Genomic DNA, 21,278 nt, shown 5'->3' on the forward strand with positions numbered 1-21,278 from the left:
ACACACACACATATACGTGAAATGAGAGATAAATATCTAGATGTCTATTACTACATATGTATTAATATGTTAATATCACTCTTTTGGAGAACATTAAAATGTTATTACTTTACAGACTATGCTTTATAGTACCTGTGTGAAAGGACCTAGGACACTGGATACGAATAGAGCTATGTTGATATATCATAGTATGTACACAAGAACCTTCCTTTTGTCATATTATCCTTGTAATGTAAAATGATTGTTAATTAAAAAAAAACATTTAAATTTATCAAGTTGGGTTGTTAAATCTTTACATTGTTCTTGGAGGTTAATGTCATTTTCCCAGAGCAAGGGCATCTAAGTTGATGCACTCCATCTTCCCCAGTGCTAATTTATCCAGAAGGGTCAGTTGCAGCCCTCTGAGGTGCTGGTAGCCCTCCCTCCTACATGACTCGCTCCCTAGTGTGCTGTGTGTAGCTGCAGCTGCTCAACATCCTCACCGTGGTGAGCAGGTTCAGCATGGCCTGTGATGGAGCTGCATCATCGTGCCCTGCGATAGGATGAGGGGCAATGGACACAAACTAGAACACAGGAAATTCCACCTCAATGTCAGGAGAAACTTTAGTGTGAAGGTTACAGAGCACTTCAAGAGGCTGCCCAGAGAAGTTGTGGAGTTTCCTCTGGAGACTTTCAAGACCTGTCTGGATGTATTTCTGTGTGACCTGCCCTAGGTGGTCCTGCTCTGGCAGGGGGCTTGGACTCAGTGATCTTCAGAGGTTCCTTCCAACCCCTACCATTCTGTGATTCTGTGATCACTTCACCATGGGCTGGGTTATACCAGTGCTGTGCCGAGGCTGCAGTGGTGCAGAGCAGGAGCTGCTGCCTCCCAGCATCCCACAGCTGCCCTGGGTCAGCACCAGCAGGTATGTTGGCATGTCCCACGGTAGGGCTGGAGTGCAAAGCAGGTGCCCTTGCAGCCTTTGTGCTCTCTTCCAAGCTGGGAACAGTGGTGGTTTTTTTGGCTTTGCTGAGACAGGCTGTACTTGTAACACACATTGAGAAAACGGGTGGAAACCTCATCTCTGGTGTTTTGCCATTGTTAGTAAATTAACAGCACACAAAGCAGGATGATGTTTCACTTTCTGCAGCTCAGCCATGTGTAAAGAGTGGCATGTGAAATGCATTGCTGATTTGTAATCTAATTTCCTGGAAGTGGTTTTGTGCTGTGGACACTAGGCTGCCACCATTGGCAGTGATCAGCCTCCTTGCTGACAACTTCAAACCAAGGACTTGAAAGTAGGATCTCTTCAAAGAAAGGACATTATCTGAGCCAGTGTCAGGAAGGGTAGCTTGCACAATTTGATCTGATCAGGAGCTAAATGTGCCCTTCATTTTTAGAACCACTGTTTCTAATGTTAATATGAATGAAAAGGAAATTGAAAAATTCCTCTGTGATGGTTGTCATAACATTAAAGCCTGGTGTGCTCTTCCCCAGCTCTGCTGGTGTCCTGGACACCCTACAGACAACTGTTGTTAGCAGCTGGCACTTAAATCTTGATTTAGCAAGAAATCCGAATGTGTTGTTCCTTCCTGGAAACAGGACTGTGGTGCCTGTGATGCTGAGGGCTTGCAGGCATAACCAGAGGGGCTTTGCAATGGTTCCTGGAGGCTGTCTTCCCTATCTGTCTCTTCTGTGGCAGGAGGGAGAACACGGGCAGCTGAGCACATCAGTGGGTTTAAGTGGGTGCCCCCTGAGTTGTTTAAACCAGAGGGTCGGGGCAGGTGTCTGGATGGTGCCATGGGTTCAGCTTCATGGAGGCACAGAGCTATGGGCAGAGGGGAGCAGAGGCTGCTTCTCACAGAGCTGTTGCCACGCAAACAGAGCCCCAGCTTATTTATGAGACTCTAAAAATATCTGAAGAGTAATCAAAGGCTCCTGAAGAACAACCTTTGTGCTAACTAGACTGTTCAGCTCTCTGAAGTCCCTCATTTGAAGTTGTTTTGATCCGAGGGGAAAAACAAGTCTGTTGTCTGCTCAGTTGTCAGCCACTCCATTTCTCGGGAGACTGGTGGTCCCTCCAGAGGCCTGTAGGGGTGAGAGAGCAGCAGGGAGGTGGCACAGGACAGGGAGCTGTCTGCAGCCCAGGGACAGAGGAAGCAGAGCCACGTTCCAGTTTGCCACAGGACCTTGAGATGTTTGGGAGAGGTGTCCTGGAGAACTGGGTAGTAAGTAGATTTCAGGTCAGAGCTGTCTTCTCAGGAGTATCTTGGAGCCCCTCCCTCACTGGATTTATTCCATGCTCAGCAGTCAGTACAGGGAAGTAGAGGATCCGGGTCCTCCAGAGCTAGCACTAGTAATGGCTGTGACACAGCTGCTGGATTAGGCACCACTTTCTCCTGGCAGACAAAGGATTGTGGGCCAGTCCCATTTCAATTTTTCAATACCATGGGGGAAAAAAGCTTCTAATGAATCTGAATTGATAATGAACAGCAGCATTAAGACAAGAATGGTTCTGTGGCCGCTATTGCTGCTTTTCAATACTCTGGACTGTGAATTACTGAGTAAGCCTCTGTAATCCCCAAGGCAGGAAGGATTGTCCCTGGCAAATGTAGCACTCATGTTCAACTCACTGTGCAGCAAAAATGCAGATCCTTTCCCTCCACCTCTACAGCCAATGCTTCAGTAGCATCAGCCTGGCTGTGCAGGTGACAGGCTGGTGGCAGCCCCCTCTGCAGAGCCAGCAGCAACCTGGGGCTCCTCCAGACTCACTTTGTTGTTTCGCCTTGTGCTTTAACACTGACTGTGATGGGTGAGGGAGTGCCCCCAAACTGTCAATGAGGGAAATGCTTCCCTCTCTCGCCCCCAAAATCTGTTTTCTTACTTTTATGCACAGTTTTTGATCTCCATGTCTTGTTAGGAACCAGTGATGGTATTAGGTCAGCTAACTTTCATGCACAGTTTACTGAGTATCATCTGCACCACCCTGAAAATACTTAGACTGGCAAAAAGACTGAATCCAAATTCACTTGTTAGTTTTGCTTCAGAGATGGAGCGAGCATCCGGGAGGAATCTGATTCCCAAATCTGCTCCCTAACCTCTTCAACTGCAGGAAAATTTTTACAGCTTTGTTTAGATGCCACCTTGCTGCAAAAAAGCCAATACATTTCCTATGCTTGGCCAGGACAGGACTCCATTGCTGACCACTCCCCTTCTCATCGTACACCCATCCCCTGATGGCATCCTTCAGAGGACCTTCTGTTGATTCACCCCAGTACTTTGTACCCCTCACGTGAACTGCAAGCAGAGGGGACTTACCCCAAAGTAAACACAGACACACTGTTGATACAGTTTGGAATTATTTATTTGCGGTGATTTACCATGTTGTGCGGTGACATTAGACACAATGTCTGAGCCTCATGCTCTGTTTTTGTGCTTTGGACTCTGTGAACAATATGGAGTCTTGACAAACAATATCTGGCTCTGTACAGTAAACACACTGAGACACTAAGGGACAAGGTAAGCAGAAAAGCCTTCTCATGCTGGAAGGCCACGAAGCACTATTTCACTTTGCTACTATTCTTGTACATTTTGGTTATTACAAACAGAAGAAACAATAGAAAGTGTCAAATATTAGTATTTACTCATTATGCTCATCTTCCAGCAAATGAAACAAACACATTTTGAGACTTAGTGAAATTCTGAAATGTGTTAAAAGTGCTGCCAAAGATCTGTCCTTCAATTCAATAAAAATTCAAACTAACCTTCAAAAGAGTGCAAGAAACGTGGTCCAAGCCACTGTAGCACCCAGCTCTTACTACATGTCGTTGTACTGAACTCATTTTAGACATTAAAAAAATTTGGGCAAACCTTGGGCTGTATTTCTAGTGCCCAAATGACAACTTCCTCCATTCTGGAAAAATAAAAATGGGTATATTTGCAAATTACTGTCAGATAATACTGCTGGCAGATGCTAGCAAAATGCAGAATACTTTTTAAAAGGTATTGAAAGCACAGTAATGCCTGGGAGAATAGTTGATTCTGAAAATTTTCCCAGCCCTGTTGAAGGTAATTTTCCATTTCTTTCTGATGTATTTACGTCTTTGCAAAGCAAACATGGTTCCTATCATTGTGCAAGGATATTTGGGACAAGAAGTGAGGGGAAAGCTGTGCCCTGAAGAAGTGTTACTCTTACAGGAAACCAGCTGCAAACACTCCCCCTTGCAACTGGGGAGGAGGGCTGAGGGTAGAAATAAGTCTAAAACACCCCAGATGTTTTAGTGACTATTGATGATCTGTGCTTTTTAATCTCTTTGACTGTAGCACAAATTGTTTATAAACAAAGTAGATCATTTCCCTGGGATGATCTTCCTTCCTGCCTGCCTGCCTGCCTGCCTGCCTGCCTTCTGCCTGCCTCCCTTCCTCCCTCCCATCTCTTTGATTCCAGCTTCTTGATGTTCATAGGCCTGTATTAGAAAAATAAGCAGTGCAACCACTGTTCAGCCATTGGGGAATCTAATGACTATTTTTGATCGCAGCTGTAGCTTAAGAATATTAATTGCCATAATTGTCTTTTTTTTTTTTTTTTTTTTTGCCTTTTTTTCTTCTCTTCAAAGTTTATAAGCAGCATCCTTGAATTTCAGCTGTTTGTGGTGCTTGCTGATGCTCCTGTATTTACAGCTTCAAGAGCTGAAAGCCATGGGGCTGCCTGGCTCTGTTCTCTGGCCATATTGCACTTCAGTGATATTTTTACAGCTCATGTTGCTGAAGCAACTGTTTGATGTGATGGCACTGAGCATTTCCAAGTATTTTTCGTTTCTGTTAATGACATTGTCATTAATATGATGTTGTCATCTACCACAACAACTGCTCAGGGTTTGCCTGCTTGGGCCAGTCCAGCACCTCCAGCCCTCGGGGTCCTGGGGCTCACACCAGCATTGCTAAAGATCCAGGAGCTTCAGAGGGATGAGGGCAGGCGCTGGAATGCGATGACAAACAGCTCCTATTAGCAGAGTTCAAAAGGGCCGGGGCTGAGCATCCCTGCCCCTCCAGTACCACACGTAGGCAGATTCCTGCCCAGCAGCCCAGCCCGCACCTGAACCGCGCCTGCCTTCAGCCCCGGCGCAGCAAACGGCTGCCTCGTTAAACAAACACCTGCAGTCTTTGTTCAGGCTCCCCTGAATGCGAGAAACATTCTTTCCTGCCTAAAGTGCCAGACAACAAAAATTATCCAGCCGGGAAAGATGCATGCATTTTCACTCTTCCTCTCTTCCCCATTCAAATGCCATTGCAGCAAAGGAGGGAACAATACCCTGCTTTAACGCTGATGGCACCACCCTGCTCACACCGCAGGTTTGTGGTTAAGTAGTGTGTGTGGACATTTTTGTTCTGCTGTGAAAGAGGACATTATTCTGTCAGGGCACAATCAGATTGTGAGTGGCTGTTCCTTTAGAATTCTGTCTAGTGTGCCAAAGTTACCAGGGGCAGAGGCAGATAATCCTGTTTACAATCAGTCGCCAGGATGTTATAAAAGGATCATTTAAAAAAAAGCAGGAGGCAGAATTAGATAAATCTCTTGGCAGGAAGGCAAATATTTGGCCCTTCGGGTTTTCTGGTGCCAGACAAATACCATCATACCATGAAGTTACTTTCTTACCATTACCCAAAAAAAGAAGGAAGAATCACAGTACTGCCAGGTACCTATATGTCAAAAGGCAAACATCACAATGACTTTTGCACTTAAATGGAAATAATAATTCCAAATCTATAGGAATAGCCACAGGCAAATAATGAACACAGCAACTATTAGGAAGTCACTATCAGCTAAAACTCTGTGTCTATTTCATTCACTGTATCCTACAGCTCTTTGTTAATAAACAAAAACCCCTAGAGCAAAACAAGAAGTCAATTTTCTTTTTGTTTAAATCCCCTCTAGCCAGTAAAGCAGTATCAGAGATTAAAACATTGGGTATAAGATTCAGCAGCATACTTTGCTTTTCTGTTTGCTTGGTCAAAGTTGGTTTTACCACTGTCTTTAAAATGATCCTGTAACTCCTGGCTACACCACCTAGAATGGGAATAGCAGTTTAAAGATAAGAGGTTTTAGTGTGCATCAACCTTGTTGGTATCTTCACAAATTCACAGCAATAGGACCTCTGGAGATCATCTTTGTTCAAACCCACCCCTGCTCAAAGTGAGGTAAACTAGAGCAGGGTTATTCAGTGCTGTATCCCATCAGTTTTCGAGTGTCTCCAAGGATAGGAACTTCCAACAACCTCTCTTGGCAACTTCTTCCAGTGTTTAACCAACCTCACTGTAAAAAAGTTTTGGATCTTTTTAAAGTATTTTTTTCATGTATTCAATGACATTTCCTGTATTGCAATTTGTGCCCTTGCCTCTTGTCCTGTCGCTGGACACGACTGTGAAGAGTCTGGCTCCATCTTCTTCTCTCCCAGATCAGGTTTTTATACATATTGACAAGTTCCACTCCTGACACTTCTCCTGACCTCCTGAACAGTTTCAGCTCTCTCAGCCTCTCCTCCAGTCCCTTAATCATCTTCATGGCCACTTGCTGCACTTTCTCCAGTAAGTCCATATCTTTCTTGCACTGGGGAGCCCAGAACTAGGCAGGGCACTCCACATGTGCCCTCACCACAGCTGAGTAAAGAGGAAAGATCACCTCTCTTGACTTGCTGGAGATGCCCAAGACACTGTTGGCCTTCTTTGCTGCAGGAACACATTGCTGGCTCCTGTTCAACTTTGTGTCCACCAGGACACCCAGGTCGTTTTCTGGAAAGCTGCTTTCCAGACAGTCAGCCCCCAGCTCTGCAGTGGTGCGTGGTGTTGTTCTTCCCCAGGTGCAGGACTGGTCACTTCTCCTTGCTGAACTTTAGAAGGTTCCTGTCAGCCAATTTCTCCAGCCTGGTGCCATCCCTCTGAACAGCAGCATACAACCACCTGGTATATCAACCACTATTCCTGGTTTCATATCACCATCTGCAGAGTTCCTGAGGGCACTCTCTGCCACATTGTCAGGTCACTTATGAAGATGTGAAACAGTGCCAGTTCCACTACCAGCCTCAGTCCCCACTAGTGACTGGCTTCCAGCTGAACTTCATTCCCCTGGCCATAGCCCTCTGTGCCTGGCACTTCAGCCTGTGTTCAGGTTCTGGTGGCTTCCCTTTGCCAGTAGGGTGGCAGCCTTCAACTGAAAGTCTGCTAGACTTGTTTGACTAAGTCATCAAAATGGGATGGTTACTAGATAAAGCTGAGCTTGCTACTTTGAACTAAACAGAGGATCAAGCTGATACTGCAAAAATGAACTCTCTGAGTTTTCAGTGCTATAAACTATATAGTTCTGGTTTTAGATTTTTTGGTGCCTTTTTCCCATGCAAGTCCCTTAAAGCTGTGCTTAATAATTGAAACAAAGTGGTAGGAAAAGCAGTGTGCTTATGGGGTCATAACACCATCGCTGCCAATGCCAGTCTTTCAGTTCATCTAGACAAAGAGAAGGAGAGTAAACAGGAACATTTAAGCCACGTCGAATGTTCAAAGTGCAGACAAAAAAACAAGCCCTGGAGAGTCTGTCTGGTCAGTGAATTCCTTCTGTCTGGAAGTGATGAAATACATGGCAGTTCTTAAGGGTTGTCTTCGAGTAATGCTGGTATGAGGAGTTAACTGTCAAACCAAAACCATCAATCAACTGCTAAGGTATGAAATGATCCTACTTCCTTTGTCTTGTCTTAGATCTTTCCTGGAATACAATTTGAGTATTTGAAACCTTCTAGCTCAGAAAAATCCAAACAAAAAAGATGGCAATAAACAGAAAGATTTGGTCCAAATTTTTGGAGGTAACATCAACAACATCAATTTTTCCATGTTTAGGGTCTTCCTTGGTGACACTTTAAAAAGACAGAAGATAGAGGTACTTGGCTAAAGAATCCTGAAATGTCCATATTTTCATCAGCTTTCATGAATCATAAATAGAAGGTATGAAATACTCGAGGAAACAAAAGTGAAGGAAGGTGTTCAACTTCTTGTTTGGCAGTGTTTGCTTCTACACAGGATGATAATGTTGGCTGTTTCACTCTCTCATCTTCCTTGGTTCTCTCCCACAGTTCTGTATCTTTTTCTAGGTATCCATCTACTGCACATGGGCTCTACTTTATCTCTCATACTGATACCACTGCTGTGAATTGAAAGTTTTGTGATCTTCATTTCTCATGGTCTTGTAAAGTATTATGGAAAACAGTGACTGCCACATATTTGTGATTATGAAGCCATGAAGGGACTCAGATGACAGTGACAAATGGCAAGGAGTGGCATTTCCATGATACCTTTGGTTGCCTCTGCTCCTCTGTAGAAGCAGGGACCTTAAAGAAATTACAGTAAGCAGGCTAATAAAATTAATTTAAATCATCCAGTCAGCCAGATCCATTGTTTGAGAGAACCACTTGATTAGGTGAGAGATTGCCCTTTAAATACATTTTCCAGACAGCTTCCTGGGCTAGGATGAGGCCGGAGAACCAGAGAAGGTAGTGTAAGAAGAATGCTGTGCCAAGCAGCTTTGTGGAAAGGAAGGTAGAAGGTGAAATGCAGCTTATGCCCCCAGGGTCAGAGGCTTAGTAGAAATATAGTTGGCAGTAATCGTGATGAGCCTACATGTGGAGCTGATGCCACATGGCTATCTGTCTTCTGGGGTTCCTCAGCATTTCTTCCCAGTGGTTTCTCTGTGTGCCTGTGACATGCAAGCCCAGGCTGCACTTGCCAAGCACATGGGTCTGCCCAGCACCATCCTGGCTCAGCATTTCTAGCTCCACGCTGGAGGCACGCAGCAGCTCATGAGGCACCTCAAACATGATCATCTCATTCCAAACAGGGTTGATCTTGTGTTTTGCACGTTTGGTTTGCTTCTTCTTCAGCTTCAAGGACTGATGCCTCAGTGTCACCTTGACAGAAACATCTGTAAAGGAAGCGGAGAGAGACACCATATTAATGAGCATGCAACAAAATGAATGCAGGATTACTATTTTAACTGGTGACATCAGACTGAGAGAGAGAGTGCAAGAAACATTGATCTTGGTGGGTTTGGTTTTTTCCCTTTTTAGAAATTTTAAAAATCTCTTTGGCTTTCTCAGCCAAACATTTTTTGTTGTTTTTTTGCAACTAAGTTTTTGCCAACTTCCTAGATTTACATAATAGCAGAAAAAACAGTCTCTGTTTTCATGCTATTCTACTCACCGTTGCCAAGTAGATCTTTCATCTGCTTGGAATGGAGATTTTTAGCCTTAATAATCACCACTAGCAGGCGGTTAGCTGCTGGCAGGTAGCTGATAGAGAGCAGAACCTCTCCATGGCCTGTGGATGGCTCCTGGAAATGGAAACACAAAATGAACCCTTCATTTTGTTATACAATCTTGACCGTAACATTAGGAAAACTAAATAATGCAAAATGATAGGTGAAAGGTCATGGAATGACCAAGATGTTTCCCTGTCTTATATAGGAAAGAGATGAGAATAAACCTGGGAAAGATGTCTGAGAGGGCTCCTCCACTTGTAAGGCCCTGACCATGTGAGTTACTGTTTTCCTTTGTCACTGGAAAGTAACTGCTTCCTAACACCTACTTTTAGTGGAATATTTAATCAGAAGAAGAGGATTTGGAGCTGAACTATGTGCGAGTAGTCAGACACTCCTTTTTTCAGAGACTACCTAGCTGCCTTACTTGCATTACTGCTTTTCGTAATTCACTCTTCACTTCAGCTGTTCTTTCTGTGAGGAGGCTCTGACCAGATGTGGACCCCGGTCCACACTGTCTAGCAGGAGTGTACGGCTCTCTGGGAACAGTAGGTGATACCCGGTCCTGGGTGCCACACAGCCAGACCCTGGAGCTAGGGTTGAACATTCTCTGACACCCCTACTTGGTCTGGGAAAAACCCAGCTGAGCTGAAACCCTCAGTCAGCTACACACAGTACTTCATCTTCCTTCCAGGCCTGTCTCCCCTCAGCCTCCTGCCCCGGCAGGATTTCCTCAGGGAAAACAATCTGAACCATGGGCTTTCACTTCAGGGGGCCACACTTTTTTCTTTTTTTTCCCCTCTTTCTCTTTTCTTATTTCTCTCTTCTCATCAGTGATTGGCCTCTTAGCCTCCTGACCTTCCTGCCCTTCCTTCCTGCTTTCCCTGGCTGAGCACCCTGAGGGGGAAGGAGAGGGATGAGGGGGAAGCAGAGGGACGTGAGCAGGGCCCATGGCTCTCCTCAGCAAAGCCTTCTTCCCCTGGGGAGCTGGTGGGGATGGGGAGGAATCCCAGAGCTGCCAGCCGGCAGGAAGGGCACGAGGGGAGCATCGATCCTCTCAGTTAGTAGGAGCTTGTGACAGAAATCTCTTTGAACATAAAGTTAATGAACCAGAAGAGTCCCAGAAAGCCAGTGTCAATTCAGCAGAGTCCCTTTGGACTCCTTAGCATGATTTACACGCTTTAGGACAGATAGCCCTTCTCCAGGCCATTTCTGTGCTCTGCACTCCCACTTTAAGACAGCTATAAATATTTCAAATTACGTTTTCACCAACTTGCTCACCAGAGGCAAGGACAGGCCCCTGTATGCTCTGCTTGAGCTGACTGACTCTCCAGCAAGCATGGCTGTCATCGCTGTCTGGCTCGAATGACTTACTTGTCATGCACAAACCAGGTGGGAGGCCAGTAGCAAGAAAGCCTGAAATTCAATCCCAAATCGGCCCAAGTAAATACTTTTTACTGAATCTAAGTGGATCTTAAAAAAACCCACACACAAAACCGATGAGAGGCAGATGCAAGTGGTTCTGGCACTACAAACGTTGTTTGTACACTGAGGGACAAATACAAATACCATCTCAATACACAACTGCTACTTAGTCATAAGCAGCTTTTGTTTATGTATCCCCTCTGCATCCCACCTGGTCCCATACTATAGCTTTTGGCTAGGAATTGTTTCCTGTAGCCCCAGGCACAGATAGAGTGGAGTCTGGGGCGGGGGCAGGGGGTGGCAGGGCTCAGTAAACGTGCACACACGCACGCACACACAAACGTACACATCGGACACACATGGTGCATCCTGTGCTTGTGCCTTTCTAACTCCTAATATTCTGATCAATTTTTGATCAGCCTGTATTCACATGAAACCACAACCTGCAATAGCTGGTCTCTGATGGAGTTTTACATGAAGAGATCAAGTCAGAGTTACTTTTCCTTCCTCCCCTTATGTGTTTGGTTTTTTTTTTTTTTTTTTCCTACTACATCCATAGCCTGTACTTTGTGCTGCAACCTTGCAATTCCACGCAAATACCAGAGCTTCAGTCTTCTTTTCTGTGCAATAAGGATAAAAAGGAGGCCGTCAAAGAAGTACGTGTGCAGGGCACCTTGAAATCACAAAAGGAACGGTGCTATGCAGGGAGCCACTATCATCACTGTCATTAGTAAAGCACTGGGAGGGAAGGAAGACAAGATAAGCATATCAGTCTGCCATATCTACGCTTTGCATTGCTCACAGCAGTTCATGAATTCCTGAATACTAATTACATTACCTGGTTAGCTGTAAGCTTCCCTCTGAGCTCCTTCCCTTCTGTGTGGGACAACTGTTGGGAAGTTAGGAATGAAATTTCTGCAACTCATGGCTTTTCAAGGAAATGTGAGACTCTAAACAAAGCCCAGTAACTTTGTTCCTGGATGGATGGTGTCAAAAATAGCTTCTCTTTTTTGATCAGCTCTTCCTCACTCCCTCCTGCTCTGATTCTTGATGAATGATCTGTACATAAGGTGTCTGTGCAATGGTTGGCTCTCTCTGGTCCCAGATGACGCAAATTCAGCTTTCACTGCACATCCTCAGCTCAAACTGGGGCACTGTTCAGCAGTACTGTTAATGTTAACCTTGTACTGTCAGCCTGGAGAAAAAAAGAATGCTGCCGTGTTTCTGTGCATAGTTGTGAAGCTGGACCAAGGCAGAATGCCCAGTGTGGTAGGACTCCATCAGGTATACTTGAGTGACAACTGACCATTGCTATGAACAGGCTGTATTGGTTGCAAAGCAGATACTTCAGTAGATTGTGTGTATGTGTGTTCTCCATCTATCTCACTTTAGGAATTTAAATCCTTGTATTGGAATGATTTCTTTTGGACATCCCTTTTTACAGCAGCAGGCTGGGAATTAATTTCAATTTGCAGCTATTATGCAAATATTTAGTCTTGTGCTTGAATTTTATTCAACTGATTCAGACCACCCATTAGTTTCTCCTGCATCTCTCTCTGCCAGAGGTTTTTTAGAGTGGCCAACCCTGTTAGCATTCAAGTGCTGATTATATAAATTAGCATTATTGGAAATCAGAAATGCTATAACTCTGTAGTCTGTGTCTGTGGCCAACTCGGTGGAGAGCCCTTACCCCTGATGGTGACAGGCAATAATTTATTTCAGCATGCTTAATGACACTGCTAGTGGTGTTTTGCATTGCTCACTCCTTACCATACCAGAGTACAGCAGGTACCTGTTCATAGGGATGTACTAGTAGCGACAACAGCAGTACCTGCTGCCATGTTGCTAAGTGTATTGCTGCTGCTAGAAGAATCTAGTTCATGGCAGGAGAAAGGCTCCTGAGGAAATGTGCGAGAAGTTAACGTGCATGAAGCATTCTCTGCACCTACCTCAAGTACTGTTGTAATCCTTCCCTCCGTTTTCCCTGTCTATGCAGCTGGGAATGTGTGGGAAAGGAAAGGGAGGTTTCGAAATTTAAGAAAACCAACACAATGCAATGAGCAGTATTTTGTCATCTCTCAGAATGGAAAACACTGCTGGATTGATCCCAGGAAAAGGTAAGGGGTCTTTAGTCAAACATTTCATTCTCAACATTATATTTCACTCCTACCTTAAGGGTCCCTGTGGTGCCACCATATGCCCTACTCACACCCAGCTCTGGAGGGTCCCTCCATTCTGCTCTGTAGGCACTCTCTGGTATTTCAGCTCTTGCCACCATGGTCCTGCATAGCTAATTCACAGAAACTCACAAATCTCTTTCTAGACATAGGCTTTGAATTACATATATCAGTGGCAGATTTTCATGTAATTGAGGGAGGAGGAGAGGGAGTTTTGTTACATCTTAACTTCCAGGTGCTGTCAATGCTAGGTTGTTGTGCCTTCGATTGCTTTCTGAAATGATTAGCTACAGACCAATACAGAACAGTGCTGAGTGACCTCTGCCATCACACATCACCTTTCCAAACCTGGCTCCAAACAAATTAAGGCACCCACTGAAATACAGCCATCTTGGGAGAGGGCTTCCCTGGTCCAGGCAATTGATAAATAAGAGTTTCTGGAATATGGAAACAGGCTGAGTCCGTACCTTCTCTGGGGTCTTTAGCCTTTCCCACTGGGCCATCCCAAAGGACTCCTCCATGTTAGCAAGGCTAAGCTTGAGTTCCCCCACAATGCTGTGTCTGGAGAACTTGTCGCAGTTTCTCAGGGTGAGGGTCAGTGTCCCCTCTGATATCTCCTCCCCTGTTAATGGAAATCGCAGGACCTCCTCCCAGATGGTGTGAAGCATCTTCTTCTTCAGCTCTGTCTGGGCCTCAGTGATACCAGACTTGCTCACTAGTGTGCCCAGTATGTAGCAATGGCAGCCAGCATCTTGGTCACCATTCAATCTGCTGTACATAGCTGGAAAAGATATATTGATTGCAAGAACCTCTGACAAAAAAACAGCCTTGAAATAACTGTGGCTAAATTGCGTATTTCATGAGAGCCATAAAATAAAACAGCTGCATAGACATTGACCCCTCTTCCTGCTTACGTAGGGCAAACCATGCCATGAGCCCATGCTATAGTGTTTTCCTCATGCTGTGTAGTGTCCTTGTCCTTCTGCCACTGCAGAAGGATTCTGTTAGTGTTTGGGAGGACAACAGCTGAATTCAGGGAAACATGCTCTGTTGAAATATGCAGAGCAGCAATGAGATGAGACACAGCATGGCATAGGGTTGGGCAGCTCTCATTTACTCTTACCTTACTCTCTTACATAAAGAAAGCTTCTTACAAAGGCTTTAAAAGCAGCATTGTCAGCCACAAACATCAATCAGCAATCTGCAAGCATGGGTGTCCACCCTGGAGAGAAGCTGTGGTCTTGCTGCTGGCAGGTGACCCACAGCAGCAGCTGCTGTTTAGCACCCTTTCAATTTGTGCTTGAGAGGCTCTAATTTGATTAGGTTTCCACAGAGATCTGGACTGTGCATGAATTATTCAGTCAGTTTATTTTACTTTCCCAGAGGAAATGATCATGCTGCAGCCCTGAGTGGAGAAGCTGTTATAGTTCAGTTCCCACTTCAAAGAGTGACACAAAGCTTGGCCAGGCACAGCCAGATGGACTTTCCTTAATGGCCTAGAAGGTAAGTCTGGTATCTCTAGCTCAGCCTTTGACTTGGCTTGAGGAAGAGGCATTAGGTACTGGGTCAAGTTGAAGAATGAAAGTTACAGAGGAAGGAGATAGTAACAACCTTCCACCTGCCCCCAGAGTGAAAAATAAAATGAAGAGGTTGCTTTTTATCAAGTCTGTGACTGGTGGAGCCCATCCTGATTCCTGGCTTCTGCTTTTGAGCTGTGCAAACAATTGTTCCCAACCCATTCCCTGAACACTCACTTCAGGCAGTGTCATTGCCAGGTTTTTCTAGTCTGCAAGTCCAGAACCAGTGAAATATCCAGTGGTAGAGAACTCTCTATAAAACAAACAAATGTCTTTACCCTCCAGATGGAAAATCACCAGTGGAAGATCTCTGCCCCTTACCTTCCAGAAGGGCCACACGCAGCTCAGCTTTGTCTTGGTCGTATGTGAGGGAGTAGCGCAGCTCAGGGGCCTGGTTACAGCTGCCTGCCTTCTCAGGGTTCAGGTGCTCTGTGACACACACGTCCTTTACTACACCTGGAACTGAAATAACCCTTTTAGCAAGCAGGTCTTCATCTTCCAAGGAGAACAAACCCACCCTGACTTGACACCACTTTTCTAAATGTCTTACTATTCTTGCATCTTGTATGCAGGAATAGAATCTGTGTTCCTTCTTCCTCCATCATGGGATCTCCACTTTTCTCTGTTTTCTCACACTTTCAGCTCTTTCTACAACAAGCCTTCTGCTGTCTACCACCTTGTGCTCTAAGATGGTTCACACACTTGCTCTTTTACCTTGAGCCTAGGCCAAGGTATCTAAACTATATTCATTACTTGTTATATTGCTTTAAATAGTTTTAAACTTGCTTTGGTGAATTAAACCCTGTGTTCTTTTGAATGAGCAGCACTTGAGCTGGCTCAAGTACAGCAGGAGACAAACTTCCTTGTGCCATTAGCAGCTCAGAGAGGCTCTTACACCACCACACTTATGTAAAGCTTTAGCCTACATGCAGCCATCATCCTTCCACCTCTCCACCCTCTAAGGATGTGGCTCAGACAGTCTCTTCCTCCAAAGTAGCTGCTTCCCATGGTACTTTCTTTTCCATACTCAGAAGTCTTAAGGTGGAAGGTTGGATGTAGCAATCATCCTCCCAGAAGGACAAAAATATAATCTGTAGCAATTTTTAAAAACTAAAGAGTTATCTTAAAAAAATAATGACAGATGGCATTGTGTCTCTGGCAAATCTTTAGGAAGGTTTTATTAATGTGCTAACCATAAGAGTTAATTATTCTGTCAAAAGACCACTGTGCAGGTAAAAAATATCAGTATGGAACCAACTCAGACATGATACCAGATGTATATAGTTAAGACTGCATTTTCTTTCAGGCTCCAGGAATCTTATGTTCCAGGCTTTGGCATGTTACCCTTTGGGCTGGCTGGAAAACAAGAATTCTGTTTGGCAAAGATGTCTGAGGTGTCAGCCTTTGGTTTCACTGCAATTTACAACAAGCCGAAACCATCTCACCAAAACAGAGGGAAAAAAGCAGCAGAGAAGAGAAAGTAGAAGCTTGAACCCCTGCTGCCAGTGTCCCTGATGAGAACAGTTTCTGGACAGCTAGAACTTGTCCTGGAGGAGATACACTGCATAGCTCTGACCAGATATTTCACCCATACTCTGGCACTGCTCTCGCTTAAACTACATTAAATATATGTTTTTCTACAAAATGTCTACTTCCAGTAAGTCAGATTCTTCAATACAAAAGATGTTTAGGTCAAAAAATTTACAATCAGACACAATTACAGCTTTGTTATCTGAATGTTCTGATGAACTTCACAACTACTTTCTATTAAACACAAGCATTGAAGATAGGACTCACTCACAATGCTCCTGATAAGAGAGCAAAAAGTGCCCCACATCTTCATTTTCACATTTCTTTCTCTAACTACAATCACATTATGATCAGAAGTATTACAGATCTACACCCAGGAAAACGATTGTTAGTCTGGAGATCAAATGCTCCTACCGTTTTGAGGGAGAACAAACAGCTCTTCATTGACTTGTATCTTGATCCTGTTCTCATCCAAACCAGTATGTTTTCCAGCAGCTGGTTCTTCTGTTGTCTTCAGGGAGTACTGTGTGTAGTTAACAATTTCAGGTGAAGTTACTACTGGTTTGGGGCCATAAATGTTGGGAAACTTCAGGAGTGCTCGAGGCTGGACTGGCTCTGTGGTTTTCTTCACGTTGAACTGAAAATTAAAACCTTGTTTATTACTTTGCACTAATTAGACTAATTCTTCCAATTCTCAATGTTAAATGAGCTGAGACAAAGAGAGAAAAGATGGTGACTGAAGAGGTCATTCTTACCATCAGTATTTCTTGGGTTGTAGAAACCACTGCCTGTATGGCCAGTGTTACATCTTTTCAGATTTACTCCTTTACAGATGTTTGGTTGCCACAAGAAAAAGAGATGTTCTTATTGTTTGATTATTCCTCTGTTTCTGTACCAGTTAAACCTTCTGTCATAAGTCTGAGTTTTCTCTTAGCACAGAAATCAACCATGAAGTTCACTTTACTCTGCTTGAGGTAGGGTATTTTACCCAACGTCAAGAGGCTATAGCCACCCATAGTTTTCAGAACATTTTATGTGCTTATGTAGTAAGCATTAGAAAGACAAATACATGAATCATACAATACTTGGAGTAAGTACAACCATGGTGTAATAAGAACAGTTGAACAAATGATCCCTGAAATGGCAGGCAACCATGAGTAGTTGATTCAGTGGTCATCTCAGCCTTTTGGACTATCTCTTGACTCTGTGGACCAGATCTCCAAGTGATCCTCAGACACACATTTCCCCTTCATTGAACCAGGATTGAAATTTGGATTTATGTCCAAGTTTATTTTCAACATGCCCTGCTGAATCATGAACATGGAATGAGCAGAAGAACCTGGAAGATGGTGTAATGTTCAGGTTGCCCAAGCAAAGTTTGTTACGAAGGCATTATTTTCCTCCAAAAACAATGAAAAATATTTTAGTGGAGTATAAATGTCCTTTTATCCTTATGTCCCAAGAAATAATCCTATCTCCTCACAACTGAAATGATTCCTGATTAATGTATATTTAGATTCATCAATGGGAAAGAAAATGCTGACTTGCAAATGGTCCTTACCCTTGCAATAGATTTCATTATTAATTTTTCCAAAACAAAAAAGACAAAAAGCAGAAGTTGGTTGATTATTGTGCAGTGGGATTCTCTCCAACCACATTGTCTGCCAACCTATTCAGTGTTAAGCTCAGATTGAGGGTCAGCCAGAAAAATGTTCAGAACTGTAATTAGTTTTTCATTAGTCTCATTGCTTCCTATTAATAATGAATGTAGAGGGTGCCCTGAAGCACTTGTCTGTATTGGGACTTTGTGGTCCCATTTCACATCTCCTGAGGGAACATAACTATTCCCCAAGAAACAGAACAAAAGAAAGGGAACAGTCTTGGACTTCAGCTCTTTAGTCATACTGTGCTTATGGAGATCATAGCACTATGGCTATATGCACCTGACAGTGGTAAAGAACTAATCAGGTCAGCAACTCCATCTTCTCAGGGCAGCCAGAGCATCAGTGTTTAGGACTGCATGATGTAACACAGTGTTTTGCCTTGTGTCATTTTAAGGGCTCTGAAAGAGGTGTGGGTTAAGAAAGCAAGTTGTCCCTGTGTGCATTCCCCACCTGGCATGCAGCTGGGTTTGGGTGTTATGTAAGTCATAAGGTGTGGGTCTGTAAGAGAGATCCCTTGGTTAGAGGTATAAGCCTCATCACTCCTAAAATACATTGGAAATTTGAAGTTACTAATCCAAATCTTAAATGCAGTTTTACATGATTCTGAAACTCAAGCAGCCCAACCAAGAAAAATAGGTGAGGAATCACTAGACAACAGCTTGAAAAAGCAGGTTGTTTTTGTTCTGCTAAGGCATTTACTTCTAACACACATTTAGTGCCTGCCAAGGTGGTCAGTCCCTGCTGGTCTTTCTCTCCTGAAGTTGCTGTGTAGAGCTGCTGTCTTACCAGCTACTGACCATCACACCAGTGCATTATGCCTGCTTTGCCGAGCACTGCTAACATACCTTGGGATCTTTGGGGATGAAAAAAACCATACAAATGTGAGATATTATTAGTACAATCTTTTCTGCCACTTTCTAAAAGCCAGACATTTAGTCAGGAAATCCATCAACACACAGCAACTAAGAGCTCCACTGGGTCTAAATATTCCTCTTGTCTGTCTGCTCTGCAGAATTAGAGATGAGAGACATATGCAAGCACAGTGGGACTAGCCCACCCCCTCTTCCAACTGCATCTGCCTCTGTTTATTGGTTTTGCTGCCAGCTCTGGTCTCAAGTGGTTTCTGCTAATCTAGTTCTATAGTAGTGCCCTATGTAGTTCCCTTTGCAAATCATCAGCGAAAATGAATCTAACAAATAAGATTATTCAAAATAAATAAAGAGAAGAGCAGAAGAGTTCAGATAGTTCTGCATGAAATGCTTGCAAGCAAAGAAACCCAAAGTAGCAAGGAGGCTGTGACTGATCCTTCTAGTTCCCCATCTGGTGTCACTCAATGCACCAGACTGATGCCAGTGCTGGATGAGTCTAGGAGTCTTCAGTCTGCATGCTTTTCTGAGACTTTACAAATTTGTAGCAGTTTTAATTGTTCTGTGGATGTATATTTGTGTTTGAACTCTTCCTCCTCACATATGCAGGGCATGTCCATGGGGAGCCTCTATGGCAAATACAAACATCAGCGTCATGGGAGATGTGCCAAGTGAATAAAGTGCAGTCTTGCTTCATCTTTCTTTTGTCAGCTCTGTTTATCAGAATCAGTGTCCCTGACAGGCTTCAATAGTTAAGAATGTCAGGCACTGACCAGGACTTACAGAGCACTAATGTAGTCAGAAAAAAGTCCCAACAAGACAATTTATAAACATAGACACAGATGATGAAACTTCACAAGATCAGAACTCAATTTGAGTTTTATTCCTTCAAGGTGTATAGGCTTACTCTGAATCAGTGACAGCATAGGAGAAATCATGTTCCTGGCAGGAAAAATATTTTAATTGGAAAGAATTGTTACATGTATGGAATATGCAAAACAAGAACATTTTGCACTTTCTGTGGCAGAATGTTCATTCATCTGCTATAATTTGGCCAAATTTCTTTAAAAAAAACCCCACACAAAACCAGTAACATTAGCAATGATGCTTCTCATTAGAAATTCTACAATGCTAAAATAATACAATCACTCAGGTAATAGTGATACACTGAGGGCAGGTTAAATAATTTGGTCCCATGTCGGTCAAATACTGGATTAAATTATTGCAGAACTCTGTGAATGCAGAAATATTGTATTGGATATTGTATTGGGTATTGGAGGCTTAATTGGACTTCACAATGAGTTAGTTCCTATGGCAGTCATGCAAGCAAGATGCCACCCCAGACAACAAGCTCCAGGATGGATTAACACTTTCTCAAGATGTTTCCCAAAAGGCTATATAAAAGAAAAATGTCCAATTGAAGGGTGGAGTTAAAGGTTGGAGAGGTTTCTGACCTAGGAGATTACAACAACAGAAAAGTCTCTTGTAGCAAGAGACAGATGCTGAAGTTATCTGTGGGCAATGTTGTTCCAGAGAACAGCTAGAAAAAAAGCTATGCAAAGTGATATGACTGTCATAGTTACACATTTCTCATTTGTTTTAACAGTAAATTTTGAAAATCTGAACATTATTATGCATCCTTATATACAGGAGTGGGCAAATCCCCTGTATGGGTTAGAAAAGACAAGGAAGGAGCTTGGAAAGAACATGACAAAACTATAAAACAGAATAGCAGGTAAAATTAATAATAGGAAAATGCAAACACGTACTAGCAGGTATTCACTCTGCTCACAGATAATCAGACTTAGCAGCAATCTCTTGAGAAGTCCCAAGCTCAGTGCAGGTGTTCATCCATGGTCAGTGAAGCCATCCTTCCACCCCCCTCGCCCCCAGCAACTAGAAGCTCTGATAATGCAATTCTGTGTATCTGCATCAAATCTCAGAATATAATTAGTAGATTTGGTCTTCTTTCCTCAGAACAAACTGCAACAGGAGCATGAGGGCTCTTTTCTACTAAGAGCCTAAGACTTGTAGCCAGAGAGAGTCTGAATATGTAATTAGAAGCATTACAGAGAAGTTTAATTAGGACTCCTGGTACATTTTAAGGATACAAAAATAATAGGCAGCTCAGACAATTAAAAGGCAAACAAAGACTGTTATACAATGGGTCACTGACCATTGCAATTGGCTGGTATGGCATAACACTTGGTTCAGTGGCTAGATGAAGTGAAAAGGATGTAGGCACATACAAATATTGAGAGCAACAGCCAACAGGTAATACTTTCAGGGAGTGACCAGTGTTATAGCTCATGCTAAAGACCATAGTCAACCAAGGAAATCAGTCAAACATTTCCCTTTGAAGGAGAGCTTCCCATTAATGAGCATGTTAGAAGAGTCCTGTAATTGCCCTTGTTCTCCCTTGCACTGAGCTCAGGAGTGAATCAGGATTTTTGGATTCTAACAAGAAAGACCACACAGGGATGCCTGACATTATTCTACTCCACATTGCTCTTATGTGAAAAAGCAATTCAGTGTAATGAGATTGTCCAGTCATCACACTCTTGATTTTCACTTGCATTTTATTATAATTTCAATTCCTTTTTTTAACTTCACACATAATTAATCCCCTCTTTTAGAGGGGCAGAGGAAGGAGGAGGGATAGTTTTCACAAGAAACCAGCTGTTGACAGGGAATTATCCTGCAGGAACTGTAAGATGTCACGAATAGAGTTAGAGAAATAGTTGCTATAGGAGATCCCAGCAGG

At 43.4% G+C, this 21,278-nt stretch overlaps 1 protein-coding gene across 1 annotated transcript in view; it reads right to left on the bottom strand.

Annotated features, from left to right (window-relative positions):
• Nucleotides 1-8,502: 8,502 nt before the first annotated feature.
• Nucleotides 8,503-21,278, bottom strand: part of SYT13 (synaptotagmin XIII) — a 13,454-nt gene continuing 678 nt past the window's right edge. Inside the window, exons 2-6 of the mRNA XM_009999506.1 lie at nucleotides 16,399-16,621; nucleotides 14,776-14,910; nucleotides 13,345-13,658; nucleotides 9,221-9,350; nucleotides 8,503-8,942 (exon numbers count right to left, since the gene is read on the bottom strand). Of these exons, the coding sequence (XP_009997808.1) occupies nucleotides 8,638-8,942; nucleotides 9,221-9,350; nucleotides 13,345-13,658; nucleotides 14,776-14,910; nucleotides 16,399-16,621 (1,107 nt within the window). The 3' untranslated portion in view covers nucleotides 8,503-8,637. The remainder of the gene's footprint in view (nucleotides 8,943-9,220; nucleotides 9,351-13,344; nucleotides 13,659-14,775; nucleotides 14,911-16,398; nucleotides 16,622-21,278) is intronic.

The sequence above is a fragment of the Chaetura pelagica genome, unplaced genomic scaffold (assembly GCF_000747805.2).
Source record: "Chaetura pelagica isolate M959 unplaced genomic scaffold, ChaPel_1.0 scaffold55, whole genome shotgun sequence".
NCBI lineage: Eukaryota > Metazoa > Chordata > Aves > Apodiformes > Apodidae > Chaetura > Chaetura pelagica.